This window comes from Canis lupus, chromosome 1 (genome assembly GCF_011100685.1).
Source record: "Canis lupus familiaris isolate Mischka breed German Shepherd chromosome 1, alternate assembly UU_Cfam_GSD_1.0, whole genome shotgun sequence".
In the NCBI taxonomy this organism is placed as follows: domain Eukaryota; kingdom Metazoa; phylum Chordata; class Mammalia; order Carnivora; family Canidae; genus Canis; species Canis lupus.
In genome coordinates this window covers 41,783,352-41,797,737 of record NC_049222.1, presented here as the reverse complement: position 1 = coordinate 41,797,737, position 14,386 = coordinate 41,783,352, and the positions used below count along the sequence as shown (strand labels likewise).

Genomic DNA, 14,386 nt, shown 5'->3' with positions numbered 1-14,386 from the left:
TGATAAAGCACTCATTAATTAAGTGCCTCAGTATGAAGTAAATTACTTACCTCACTTCATAGTATTCTGCATTATATATCTTTTAAAAGAATAGAACTAAACCCTGATGGTCTAAGAGGCTTATTTAAATGTACTTTTTCTCTAGTGAGAAATCAATCACTTCAAGAAAAATCTAAAGAAGAATCCCTGGGTGGTTCAGCGATTTAGCGCCTACCCAGGGTGTGATTCTGGGGTCTAGGGATCGAGTCCCACATCGGGCTCTCTGCATGGGGCCTGCTTCTCCCTCTGCCTGTGTCTCCGGCCTCTCTCTTTCTGTGTGTCTCTAATGAATAAATAAATAAAATCTTAAAAAAAAAAAAAAAAAAGAAACATCTAAAGAAAGCAAAAAAAAAAAAAAATCAATTTAATTCATGAATTGTGTATTAATGTAGGACAACCTAAGTTCATTTTGGCTGTTTTGTGGGTTTTTTTAATTTTAACTTTTTTTATTTATTTGACAGAGAGAGAGAAAGAACACGCACATACAAACAGGGAGACAAGCAGAGGGAGAAGCAGACTCACCACTGGGCAGGGAGCCCAATGTGGGGCTCGATCCCAGTATGCTGGGATCATGACCTGAGCTGAAGGCAGACACTTAACCAACTGAGTCACCCAGGCACCCCTCACTTGTTTTTATATTTATAACAATAAGCTTGTTCTGATTTTTAAAAATTCTGTATAATGTATAAGTCCTTCTCATTGTTTTAACTGGTTTACATGTTAAAAATCTGGTAACTATTAAGACAATAAAAGCAAAGAAAATTTTCACTCTTGGTAAAACGCTAGAGTAATTCTTACTAAAAAGAAAAAAAAAAGAAAAACAAAACCCCACCAAACACCAAAAAACCACTCAAACCAATCCCAATATAAAGGAATCATCAAAACCTTTAGATTTCATTCATTAAAGAAAATCTGTCAATATATTCATTTTAAATGCCATATCTATACTTTTCCTTGATGAGTGAGAACAGACTGTAGCCCTCTCTAAAGGCATTTATCTACATGCACTGAAATGTTCAGGTTTTATTCTGAGCCCAGCTGGGGCTGTTGGAGTCTGTGTCTGGGAAGCCTTGGATCCACCTGTGAAAATAGAGGCTGCCCTCTTACTGACAGGGGGTAAGGCAGGGAGTGATGTGGGAGCTGGGAGGCTGGGAGCCACGGGAAATTCCCATGAACCACGATGGGCTGCTAGCCGAACGTTTTTCAAAGACGAGAGCTGAACAAAAGCAGGAAGAAAGGCAGGGAAGGAAAAATCATCTCGGAGAATGAAAAAGAGTTTATCAAAGCCATTCTGTGTGTTCTCTATTTACTCTTCTTCCCAGAGTCCGCAGGGCAGACAATGATGGGGTCCTGATGAGGTCACTCAGATGTCTGTGGAAATAAAGCTGGCAAAATGAAATCCAGGTGCTTATGGATGTCAGTGCTTATGGGTACGGGTGCTTATGGATATATTCGTGTGTGTGTTTAGAGTTTAGATCTGTGTACCTAGCTTTAACTTCTCACTTCGGTCCAGATAAACCTTCCAAGGGCTCTGAGGAAAACACTGTTTAGAACTTCAAGTCTCCTCCACCTCCTCCCCTTGCAGCCCTGCAATGTGGCTGCCTGTGGCCAGCTAGTGGAGCTGGGGACAGGGTAGTGAGGGGAAGGTCACAGGCTCTGGCCCTCAGTCTATACCCTGCCACATTTGGCGAGGTCATCGGCCTGAGAAGTACCAAACACTGGTCTCTGGCGGAGGACAGGTGACAGGGTGTGGCCAGATCAGCATAAACAAACACTTCATTAGTAAAGTTACTGAGGTAACTTCAGCAGCGTTTTAATTTAAAATTAAAGGCCACACAGTAAATTACTCACTGAAGCAGGATTAGAGCCCTGGTTTTCAAACTCCACTACGGAGTCTGAATGGAAAAATTTGTTGATCGTTAGACATTCAAACACAGAGATACATATGCTCACAGGCTCAACTAATATTTATGGTTCTGATACAATACACAGAGTTAAGTACTTAGTCTAAAAAATTCTATGATGGGATGTCTGGGTGGCTCAGTGGATTGAGTGGCCAACTCTTGATTTTGGCTCAAGTCACAATGCCATGCTCCCCACTGAGCATGGATTCTGCTTAAGGTTCTCTCTCTTCCTCTCCTTCTCCCTCTGCCCTTACCTCAGCTTGTACTCATGCTCTCTCTCTCTCTAAAATAAATAAATAAAATATTAAAAAAAAAAAAACCCAACCTCTACCACTAGTCCAAAGATATAAAAATACCTATCATGAGTCCGTTACTTCATTTTATATGCAGAACACACAAAAAAGTAATGCAGGAAATGTCTTGGTTTCTCATGATGACAAGGGTATAGATAGTCTCCTTAATGGACTTTTCAAACACTTCCAAAGATTAATAATTCAATTGATTGCTTGCCAGAGCTCTAAGAGAGCTTTGTCTAAAAGAGCTTTCTCAGGATAATGAGTTTGAGCCCTACACTGGGTGTAGTGTTTACTTAAAACAAGAAACAAAAAATCCACAAAACAAACAGCTAAATATTTTCCAAATGAGGAGCTGCGTGTGGCAACCTGCCTTGGGGAAAGAAAAAAGAGCTTTCCGTTATGCTGGAAATAGTCTATATCTGTACCATCCAATACAATAGCCACTGTCCACATGTCCACTGCACACTTAAAATGTAGCTAGTAAAAAATAAATATTTTTAAATAAATAAATAGAAATGTAGCTAGCATGACTGCAGAAACAGGTTCTTAAATTGCATTTAATTTAAAGTAATTTAGAGATGCCTGGGTGGCTCAGTGGTTGAGCATCTGCTTTCAGCTCAGGGCATGATCCCAGAGTCCTGGGATAGAGTTCTGTATCTGCCTCCCTGTGAGGAGCCTGCTTCTTCCTCTGTCTATGTCTCTGTGTCTCTCTCTGTGTCTCTCATGAATAAATAAAATCTTAAAAAAAAAAAGGTATAATTTAATGTAATTTAGATCAAAACAACCATGTGTGGCCAAAGGCTGCCATATTGGACAACACACTCTGACACACATATGGCAAATTCAGGGTGGAATGTTCAGACCTTTCTACTTCTCTCTCTTCTTGAAGTCTTTCACAGGGAAGTTCTCACTCTGGCTATATAAGAATCACCTAGGATAGCCAGGCCCTCCCTCCCCGACATTCTGATTTACTTGGTCTGGGTGGAGCCTCGCATCAGAATCTTTAAATCTTTCCAGGAAATTCTCATGTGCAGCCAGATTTGAGGACTACCAGTCTCCTGGCAACCTGCAGCAAAGTAACCCTGGACAACCTACTATAGGAGTAACAATCATGTGTATTCGAACACGAGCACTAAAGCACCATCTGTATACTGATTGAGGATTTTTAGATTATTGGCCAATTTACTTATTTATTAAAATTTTTATTTATTCATGAGAGACACAGAGAGAGAGAGAGAGAGGCAGAGACACAGGCAGAGGGAGAAGCAGGCTCCATGCAGGGAGCCCGACGTGGGACTTGATCCTGGGACTCCAGGATCACTCCCTGGGCTGAGGGCAGGTGCTAAACCGCTGAGCCACCCAGGGATCCCCAATTGTTGGCCAATTTAGATTCCTAGTGCCATTCATTAGCCAGGTTCATCTGGAATGATTAGGACCCAGGTAGCAGAATTCATACATGCAGGTATTTTCACTAAATGCTGCATTTATTTTTTAAACAGTGCCTATTTATTAAAGTAATGACAAAATGGTCTTGTCTTTTTTTTTTTTTTTTTTTTTAAAGATTTTATTTATTTGAGAGAGAGAGACAGACATAGGGAGATAGAGCATGAGCAGGGAGGAGTGGGAAAAGTAGGCTCCCCTCTGAGCACGGACCTGACATGGGGCTCGATCTCAGAACTCTGGGATCATGACCTGAGCCAAAGGCAGATGCTTAATCAGCTGAGCCACACAGGCACCCAAAATGGCCTAGTCTTAAATGAAAAATTGATAGAAATGTGAGTACAACTAGACTGGTCTAGGAGCAGCCCAGCTCACTGATTCATTCCCTAAAGGAAACTACTTTTAGAATGGGTTCTATCTTAAAGGTGTCAGTAATTTTTAACCTAAGAAAGATTGAAAAAAAGTTTTAAAACAGTAAGCTGATGATTATCCCTAATAATGATGATATTAACATGTTCGTTTTTGAGGGGGGTGTTATGAGGAAGCAGTATCACATTTCTTTGTAAGTTTTTTCTCATTCATTCATTTATTAAACAAATATGTATTCTTAGGAGCAACATAGTAAAACGAATAAGTATTCATTTAATTAATCAACAAACGTTTGGTGAGCACCTCATATGAGTGAGGCACTTTCTAGGAGCTGATTGTGATCTGGTGGTGAACAAGGTGGAAGAGGTTCTGCTCTTTTCCCGGTGGATGAATGGACAAGGAAGGAGGAAACTCTTGAATGATATTTCATGCCATGCAAAGAATGACAGGACAGTGGCAGGACACCGTGACCGGGGCTGTATTGGACTGAGTGGCCTGGGAAGGCCTCTCTAGGGCTCTTATATTTAAAGGACATGAGTCCAAAGGACAAGAAGGAGCCTGACAGGTGAAATCGGGAGGAGCATCCCAGGCAGTGGTGTCTGCAGAGGGTGTCCCAGGGAGGGACAGGGAGGATGAGGGAAGAGGCGGGAAGGGCCAGATCCTGCTAGGTTTCCAGCCAGAATGAAGACCAGGGTAAGCCACTCAAGAGCTCTAAGCAGGAGGGCAACAGGACCTGATTCAGTTTCAGAGCTCTCGGCTGAGCAGACAAAGGATTCTGATAGAAAGAGTGGTAGCAGCAGCCACTGTCGCAGGGCAGGAGGGCACACTGGAGGCCAGGGCAACGACAGAAGTGCACAGAGTTGGAGACATGTCAGGGAGACACGTCAAGACTCTGCCAGGATGGAGATGGGCGGGGTTGGGATGGGGTGGGGAAGACGGACTCCAGCGCAATTCCTAGGATTTTGGCTAGAATCACTGACTAGCTTTGGGATCAAAGACCCTATTTTATAACCAAGTCTGATACGCAATGGCTCTTAGTAAGTATACCCACAACTCTGAAATTCTGAGGTCAGGAGATTCAGAACAAGAGTTTGGGGGTCAGGGGGCACCTAGGTGACTCCATTGGTTGTGTCTGCCTTCAGCATGGGTCATGATCCCAGGGTCCCAGGATCAAGCCCCACATCGGGCTCCCTGCTCAGCAGGAGCCTGCCTCTCCCTTTCCCTCTGCCTTCCACTCTCCTTGCTTGTACTCTCTGTCTCTGTCAAATAAATAAGTAAAGTCTTAAAAAAAAAAAAAAAAAAAAAGAGTCTTAGGGTCAGCATGTGGCTGGTGGGAGGGCAAAGTACAGCTGGAGAAGTGAGACCTTCTAAAATTTAGAAGCTGAGCTAAGGCCAGGGTAGCAAAGGAGATGGAGTGGAAGATAGTGGGAGGCCTGGGGCCACAAGGTGTCACAGAAGCCAAAAGAACCAAGTGTTCCAGAAGGAAGAAACATCAGCTGGATTCGGACCTTACAAAGAGGCCACATAGATGAGGACAGAGAAACGAAGACTTGGCCACACGGAGGAACAGGTGACCTTGAGGGGAGCATCCAGGAGAGGTGGAAGGCTAAAGTTATTGAGAGGCAGGTAACAAAGCGGAGACCCCAGTCACAGACGTTAATATCTGATTGTGACAGAAATCAGAGAAATGCAGCAGTAGCTGAGTGGGGACACTGGAGACTGTTTTGTTTCAAGACGGCCTATATCACAGCATGCTTGCACACTGATGGGATGGCAGGAGGGAGGAAGGAGCTCACGTGGCAGGAGGGAGAGGCCCAACTGTAAGGTGCCTGTGCTCTCCCCTCCCTGGCTCAGCACTGCACCTTCACTTCCAACCTTCCAGCTCTGGCAGGTTCCACCATTTTGGTCATGTTGCCTTACATCTGGATTCTTGCTCTCTGCTGGAGCCCTTCTGACTGCAGAACACATTCCTGCCCACAGGCCTTTGCACTCAAAGTTACCCTTGCCCAGAGAGCTCTTCTAACAAGCAGCCCATTCTCCTGGTTTGTTCACATCCCTGGTCATCAGGTGCTACCCAGACACACCCACGTCTCTCTCTTATTTTTCTAACTCAGTCCTTGCCACCAGCTGACATGCTAGGTACGGACTCATTTCTCTATCATCTATCTCCTCTACTAAAGGACAGGCTCCAGGAGGGCAGGCCTTTGTTGTCCTGAGCTCCTACCACAAGCCCTGCCCATGTCATGGGTTAAATGAATATTGAATCTTCACAATAACCCTGCTAAGGGACGCCTGGGTGGCTTGAGCGTCTGCCTTTGGCTCAGGGTGTGATCCCTACAGGGAGTTGGCTTCTCTCTCTGCCTATGTCTATGTTTTTCTGTCTCTCATGAATAAATAAAAATCTAAAAAAAAAAACCCCAAAACCCTGCTAAGTTAGTTTTTGTTACTATCATCATTTAACATAGGGGAAAACAGAGGCTGAGATCAGTAAACATCTGCCCAAGGTCAGTTTGTAAAAGGCAGAGGGTACTCAAACTGAGCTTTCTATTGGTTGAATGAATAAATGGATGGAGATTCCACTCATCTTCCTCCAACATACCTGTCCTCTGGGCAAGAGCAGGGTAAATCTTATGAAGGGGCGGGGGACAGCATACTTTCCTGGGAAGCATTTCTCAGCATATACTCTGTTTTGCTCGGGAGAAACAAACCCAAAAACCCTAAACCTAATGATCATGAGAAGCTAAGTACAAAAAAGGCAAAATTGAAAATGTCATGTAAACATGATTCTACAACTTACTGAGATATTACATATGGAGCTTTTATGTTTCTACTCTGGTCAATTAGTACTGCCTTTCCCAAGAAAAGAATCTAGATACACTTTCAACTTTTTTTTTGGATGACGAAGGACTTATCCTGATGCTCCTTGTGGGCTCACTTTGGCTGGAAATGCTCATGTTGTATGGGGACATGCAAGCAATCCAATGAATGCAAACTCTGTTAACAATTTCTATAAATTGAATATTACTTACTTCTAGGGTCTGCATCAGATTTGGTTTTATTGCATCTTTCATCAAAACTGTCAAGGCACCTGTGACCCCCTAAAGGAGAGAGAGAGAAAAAAAAAGCTTGCTTTAGATTACTGACAAAAGATTGTCTGTGCCAAGGTGAGTCTCAGGGTGTTTTCTCACCAGCCTGCTTGTACGTGGGCATTCCCATAGGCTGTTCTCACCTCTGAGCTGCAGGGAACACAGAGTGGCTGGCTGTATCTTTCTCTCCCCTACCTGGATGGATATCAACCATTCTAAGATGTAAAGTGATGAGGAAGTGGCCAGTCCTTGCCTTTTTTAAAAAAAAAAAAAAAAAAAAAAAACACCTCCCTTGGTGGTGTTTAAGAGGCTTGCCATAAAGCAGATCTTACAGTGTCTTCTGGAAATTATGCACATTATTTTTTCATTACCAGAGATTATATTATTGCCTGAAGAAATCAGATAAAGTAAGAAAATAAGGCTATTTACTGAGTGGGAAATGAAGAGGGATAAAGGGAAATGTCTAAAAGCAACCATTTTTCTAAAAGCAACGAAGAAACCAGTGATTTCCCAATGCCTTGTCCCAATAAGATGTAGAAGGTTCTCAGAAAACTGCTACATTTGAAAAGCTTCTCATTTACCATCTCTCATGCTGCTGGTCTGCCAGGAATGGAGCTGATGCCACCTGCACATAAAATGCAGCTGCCTCCACCCAATTCTACAAAGCTCTGGGTGGAGCTCCCACTGCATCCCTGTTCCCCATTCCTGGAAAAGACAGATGGGAGAAGGAAGACACGGGGTAGAAATCTGAGAGCTATTGGAAAAAGTGTGCCAAAGGAGGCCACAAAGGAAGCTTTAAAAAACAAAACCACCTTTTTGAAAGACACTGGGCAAGTGCCTTCAAAACACCGTGATGATAAGGCAACAGGATGAATAAATGCCGTGTGAACACTGCCTTGAAAAGATCAACATGGTGTGTGACAGATCTCAACACATCAGGTGGCAGGATCTTGAGGATACAAGCTTACGGGAAAATCCAATTTATTTTCTGCTTCACTGTACAAAATATACATTATCAGAAATGCCACCTACCTATTATAAATAATAGTAAGATGTTTTACTATGAAAGCTGTTGGCCAGGAAGGGCTCAGAGAAATTAGTTCTCTTTTCTTTACACAAAGCAGGTAGAAAAGTAGTAGTCTGCTGAGCTTTCTGTATGCTGTGCTTGCTTATGCTTCCATCAAATAAACCTGGCTCAAGAAACTAGAGGAGGAAGGAAGATGGACATTTCTGTTGGACTGTCTCAGGTAGCATACATCTGATTATTTTCCTTTGATACCTCTTAATCCTGTGTGGCTCCTAACACACTGACCATCCTCGAGCCCATGCAAAGAGAGTCATGGCTACTCGAAACTCTGCCACCTGTTCCATATCCTGAGTTCTGGGGAAGAGGGTTTGGACATATTCTTCCTGCGGATGCCAGCATCAATCATCTTATGAGAAACTTTTAGAAGCCACCTACTTGAATTCTCACGGCAATGCATAAATCCTTTTGGCCAGATCAGAGTATATAAGAAATTATAAAGCAGTGACATGAAAAGACAGAAGCTCCTAAAATCCTCCCTCAATTTTGCATGACAATTGATAGTTCCAGCTAGGTGAAACAGTCTGAAGAAGTTAGGCACTTCTTATAAATAACACAAAAGATGACTAAAGAGAATAAATTATGGGGTTTATTTTCTGATCTGAGATTTTTATCACACGCATAAAAAAATAAATGCAGGGAAATAACATTTGTAGATTAAGGTTTGAACTATTTCTGATACATATTTATTGATATCCAAGAGAATATAGGGAAACCAACCATAATACGTTGGTTTACATAGAAATATTGCAGTGTGGATAATTTTTAAAAAAACAGTACCTTCACAGCAACCTGGATTTCGGTTTTCTTGCTTAGCTTTATGCTAAGCATCCTAAGGGCTGCTGATAAAAAAAATACATATTTAATTTAGTTGACAAGACCTATGGGACAAGTCGGTCAGATTCATCTCTTCAAAAGCAGCCAAAAAGTAATCAAGACACTCTGGAAAAGGATTCCAATTACATCCTAAGTCCTTGGAATTAACAATATATTAATTTGCCTTTTTCAACCGTCAGTGTACGTTTTCCCTGCCATCACGGTATGTGACCAATATTTGGGAAAGTAGCTTAAGCTTAGATAGAGTACTCAATGGCTTTTCCAATGCCTACGTCCTACCTACACACTGAGAAACATGTACAAGCACATCAAACAGCTATGCCACCAATAGCAAAGGTGGTAATTACGAAGAAGAAAAAGGGTGAGCATGCCAAATGAGAATGAACCCTACAAGAGGCAGTGATGCGCCAGGATACTGAGAAAGCTGAGAGAAAGCATCTGTGCACTGAAAAGAGTGCTAGATGAGTAAGAGGAATTAAAGTGAAGATCTAGTGTGATAATGTGACACCCAACTATAAAGTGCAGAATTAAACAAGCCAGGGCCAATTTTTACTTTACCTTCCCTTTCACAAAGGTGGAGTCACTTACTTCTTATTCTTTTGAAAGGCCATTTGCCCTCAATTTAAAGCAAGCACAGCTCGCTCTTTGTGAAAAAATCATGAGCGAATGGGAGGTGGCCCCACCCAGGGCAGAGAGCAGAGATCAGCCAAAAGTCCTGAAAAGCTTATGAAATAAATGTCACAAGCTTTGGTCGCAGCCCGAGACAAGCACAGTACAGATGCCATAAGACAAACAGGCCATGAGGGACAAATGTGTGTGCAGGCATTGTCTGGGATTTCTATGAGACATGCTGGTAAGAAGAAAACCTTCATTTTCCGGGACGCAGAACAAAGACAAGGGCGAGCTCTCTCGAGCTCCAGAGATAGACATGCTCACCAAATCTTCTGCTGTCACGGGCTGTCCATCTTTGTCACTGGCCACTACCATTCTCCCCAATCGCTCCTTCATGTCTGCGAGGCTATCAGTCAAGGCGAGCACTGCCATGATCTCACTGGCCACCGCGATGTCAAACTGGGCCTGAAAGCAAAAAGCAGAAATACCGGCTCTTGAGGGTGCTGTCTGGATGGCCATTTGCACAGGGAGCCCTATTTCCTATAGGCCTGGGGGTTTACCCCCAATGGGACAGTCTCACAGTCACAGGCATTTGGAGTGCTATAAACACGCATAGTCTTGTGCTTGGTGCTCTCTAATGGCAGGCTCTCTATGGGGGCCACACTCTTCTTTTCTTTCTTTTTTTTTTTTTTTTTAAAGATTTTATTTATTTATGAGAGACACCGAGAGACAGGCAGAAACAGAGGCAGAGGGAAAAGCAAGCTACCTGCAGGGAGCCTGATCCAGGACTCCATCCCAGGACCCTGGGATCACACCCTGAGCCAAAGGCAGGCGATCAACAGCTGAGCTACTCAGGTGCCCTAATTTTTGTCCAGCAAAGAGATGAGGAGCAGACAGTGAGAGATGGTTCTGAGGCCAGTCTCCCAGAGTTAGAGCATCACACAGCAGTGTGGATGCCCTGGCACGTATATAGCCCCCAAGTCAAAAGGTGACGCAGAAGCAATTTTCAGCAGCCCACTTGGGCTTGCCCCCTCAGGCCTGAAGCACCCAGCAATGAATGCTGGACAGCAGCTACTTTGTGTGAAATATGCCTGGGCCTTTCTTGTCTCTCTCACTCTGGGCTATACACGGTCCAAAAGGAACTAAAAGAAAAACAAGGAACATGCCTTCCACCTCTTCCTCCTAATTCAGCCACTGGACGAAATCACTTCATTAGGCTCTGCCTGAATTCTCTTCTTCCCAAGGGGCCTGTGAGCCAGCCAACTGCAAGCTTACATAGAGAGAAAATGGCTGTGCCCTAGTGGGGTCACCTTATGAGACATTTTATCGTCCATTTCTGTCACTGACAAGAAAGGAAATGAAGGAAATAAGGAGCTTTCCAGCTACTTCCAGGTCGAGATTTCATTAGTCACTGATGTAGCGAAAAAATATTACCTGGAAGTCAAATACATCTATGCTCAATTATAACATTTTCAATATAAGCCATTCAAAATATCAGAGACTTTTCATTTCATGATACTTAGGATTCTCTATATCACTATTCTAATATTAATGGAATATATTAATATTATGTTAAAAATGCCTGAGAATTTTGAGGTTTTCTATGCAAAACATGAGACCAGAGATAAATATTAAGCATGTAAGAAGTGGAATTTAAAATACACATATAAGCTCTTCATTTGTAATTATAATTTCAAAATTTTGTACCTTAAATAACATCAAAAATGAAACAAGTAAGGTCCATTTAAATATCACTTATCAATTTTATGGACTCAAAAATGTACTTATTGTCAGGCTGCTCATATTTGTTTTGCAAGTAAAGTATCTCAAAATTATATACAGAGATTTTCATTGTTTTTCACAAATTTAAACAAAGGACAATATATGATGTTAGGAGTCTGTGAATCAATGTGGCTTTTCTGGAAGGTAATGTCGAAATGTGTTTCAAACATTGGAAATCTGCTTCTTCTATTACTCTCCAATCACAGATCTGGGAATGTGACCTAAGGATATTATCAGACAAACCACACAAATCTGTGTGTATGTTCCTACAGCTTATGATAGTCTGACACACAGAACATCTTAAGTGTCCATTTACGGTATTGGTTACAGTACATCCACAAGATGAGATATTATATAGCCATTAAAAAATGATATAGATCTACCTTTACTAACATAAAAATATGCCATGCCCCTGGGTGATTCAGTTGGTTAAGTGTTTGAGTCTTGATTTTGGCTCAGGTCATGATCTCAGGTTGCAGGATTGAGCCCTGCATTAGGCTCTGAACTCAGGTCTCCCTCTCCCTTGGCCCCTCCCTCTGCCCTTCTTTCTCTCAAATAAATAAATCTTTAAAGAAATGTCAATAGGAAGATCCCTGAGTGGCTCATCGGTTTGGCGCCTGCCTTCCGCCCTGGAGTCCTGGGATGGGATCGAGTCCTACGTCGGGCTCCCTGCATGGAGCCTGCTTCTCTCTCTGCCTGTCTCTCTCTCTCTGTCTCTCATGAATAAATAAAATAAAATCTTAAAAAAAAATAAATAAAGAAATGTCAATAGAGTCTTAGGGTTAAAAACATAAAACCAGCTAAATCTCTTAAATAATCCCTTTTTATTTAAAGATATGTATGCAGGGATCCCTGGGTGGCGCAGCGGTTTGGCGCCTGCCTTTGGCCCAGGGCGCAATCCTGGAGACCCGGGATCGAATCCCACATCGGGCTCCCGGTGCATGGAGCCTGCTTCTCCCTCTGCCTATGTCTCTGCCTCTCTCTCTCTCTCTCTCTCTCTGTGACTATCATAAATAAATACAAATTTAAAGATATGTATGCATAAAGCAATACGAGATATAACCTTGGGCAATAACCATTGTCAATCAGACTTATAATCTGTGTAATGAGCAAATGATCCAAGACACTTAACGGGCATTCAAATCACAGCCATTATTAACCTCTTAACTCTCCAGTACCTGGTTACAGTACAAAAATACACAGAGAAAATGTGAAAGGGCTTACTTACTACCCATCCCCATTTCCAACCCTCTTTTCATGAGTAACTCATATCAGAAGTTGGCATACATCTTTCCAGCTTCCATCCAGTGTTTATATACAAACATGAAGATGTATTTTGGCTTTTTCTTAACATAACCTGGATTCCTCTGTATGTACTTTACTTCAAACTTTTTTCATGTGTAAAAATTTTTTTAATCTTTCCATTTCACAATTGTGGTGAGAACTCTATCACTTCCCCTATATACACTATAATATTTTCACCTGATGCATGTATCTGTGGTTCAGAACGATCTGCCAAAGATATGTAACTGCCCCTCCTGATGGATGTTTAGACTGTTTCAAATTTTCACCATTACAAATAATGCTGCAATTAATATCCTAAAACACTGCCTTTTTGGGGGGGGGGGCATATGAGCAAAAATTCCTTCTTTATTTTTCTACATCTTTAGTCCTGAAGCCAGAATTATTGGGTCATTTCAAATTCTAATACAAATAAATGATCATCCATGAAACTTTATCAGTTTATACTCCAGCTAAGCTATTTATAAATGCCCCTATTTTTTTTCTATCCTCAGGAACATTAAATATTATTTGCTTTCATAAACTCACAGGTAAATAGTACCTCGTTTTTTTGTTTTGTTTTGTTTTTAAAAAGATTTTATTTATTCATGAGACATAGAGAGAGAGGCAGAGACATACGTAGTGGGAGAAGCAGGCTCCCTGCAGGGAGCCTGATGCAGGACTCCATCCCAGAACCCTGAGATCATGACCTGGGCCAAAGGCAGATGCTCAACCACTGAGCCATCCAGGTGCCCAGTACCTCTTTGGTTTAATTTGCAGTTTATGATCACTTGTTGGCATTTTATTTCTGTATTTATAAACTGCTCTTATTCTATGCATTTATTTAGCAATTACTTATTGAATACCTACTACTTACTACTACTATATAACAAAGTTCTCTGCTCTGACAATACAGCAGGGAAGAGAGTAGACAAAAACCTATGCCCTCATAAAACTCCTGTTTGGGTCAGGGGAGGCAGAAAATAAAGACTGCTGGCAGGAAAGAGGGGGTTATGGGACAAGCAGCCCCAGTTTGTTTTCTTTAAAGGTTTTATTTACTTGAGAGAGAGGGAGAGAGAGAGAGCGCACAAACATGGGGAGGGACAGAGGGAGAGGGACAAGCAGGTTCCCTGCTGAGCAGGGAGCCAGATGTGGGGTTCCATCCAGGAACCCTGGGATCATGACCCCAGCTGACGTCAGATGTTGAACCAACTGAGCCCCCTAGGTGCTCCCAGGGAGTCTCAGTTTTAAAGGGTGAGTTGTGAAAGCCTTCTTGAGAGTTGTATGTTGAGTATTACATTGTGGAAGTTCTTCTTATGTTTGGTGCATTAATCCTTTGTTATATCTAAAGCAAGCATTCCCTCCCACTCTGTTACTGGTCTTTTTATGTTTTTGTATGTGTCAACTTTTCATGTTCAAGATCGTAACATTTTATGATGTCAAAATTATCTATTCTTCCGAGTCTCTGCATTTCTTGTCAGTGACAATTCCCATCTACAGCAACTGCTAATGGATCTGACTTGTCCCAGCTGCTGCTTCTGTATTTTCTATTGAGCCTGTCTGTTGCTGGGCCTTTTGTCCTTCTCAAGGATTCTAGTTGAAAATTTTATTTCCCCAGAAGTCAGAATCAATTTCCCAGTGTCCCTTCTCTTGGGG

At 42.2% G+C, this 14,386-nt stretch overlaps 1 protein-coding gene across 1 annotated transcript in view; it reads right to left on the bottom strand.

The window, feature by feature from the left end:
- Positions 1-14,386, bottom strand: part of MTHFD1L (methylenetetrahydrofolate dehydrogenase (NADP+ dependent) 1 like) — a 187,050-nt gene that overhangs the window by 106,382 nt on the left and 66,282 nt on the right. The window contains exons 18-19 of the mRNA XM_038526323.1: positions 9,992-10,132; positions 7,078-7,146 (exon numbers count right to left, since the gene is read on the bottom strand). Of these exons, the coding sequence (XP_038382251.1) occupies positions 7,078-7,146; positions 9,992-10,132 (210 nt within the window). The remainder of the gene's footprint in view (positions 1-7,077; positions 7,147-9,991; positions 10,133-14,386) is intronic.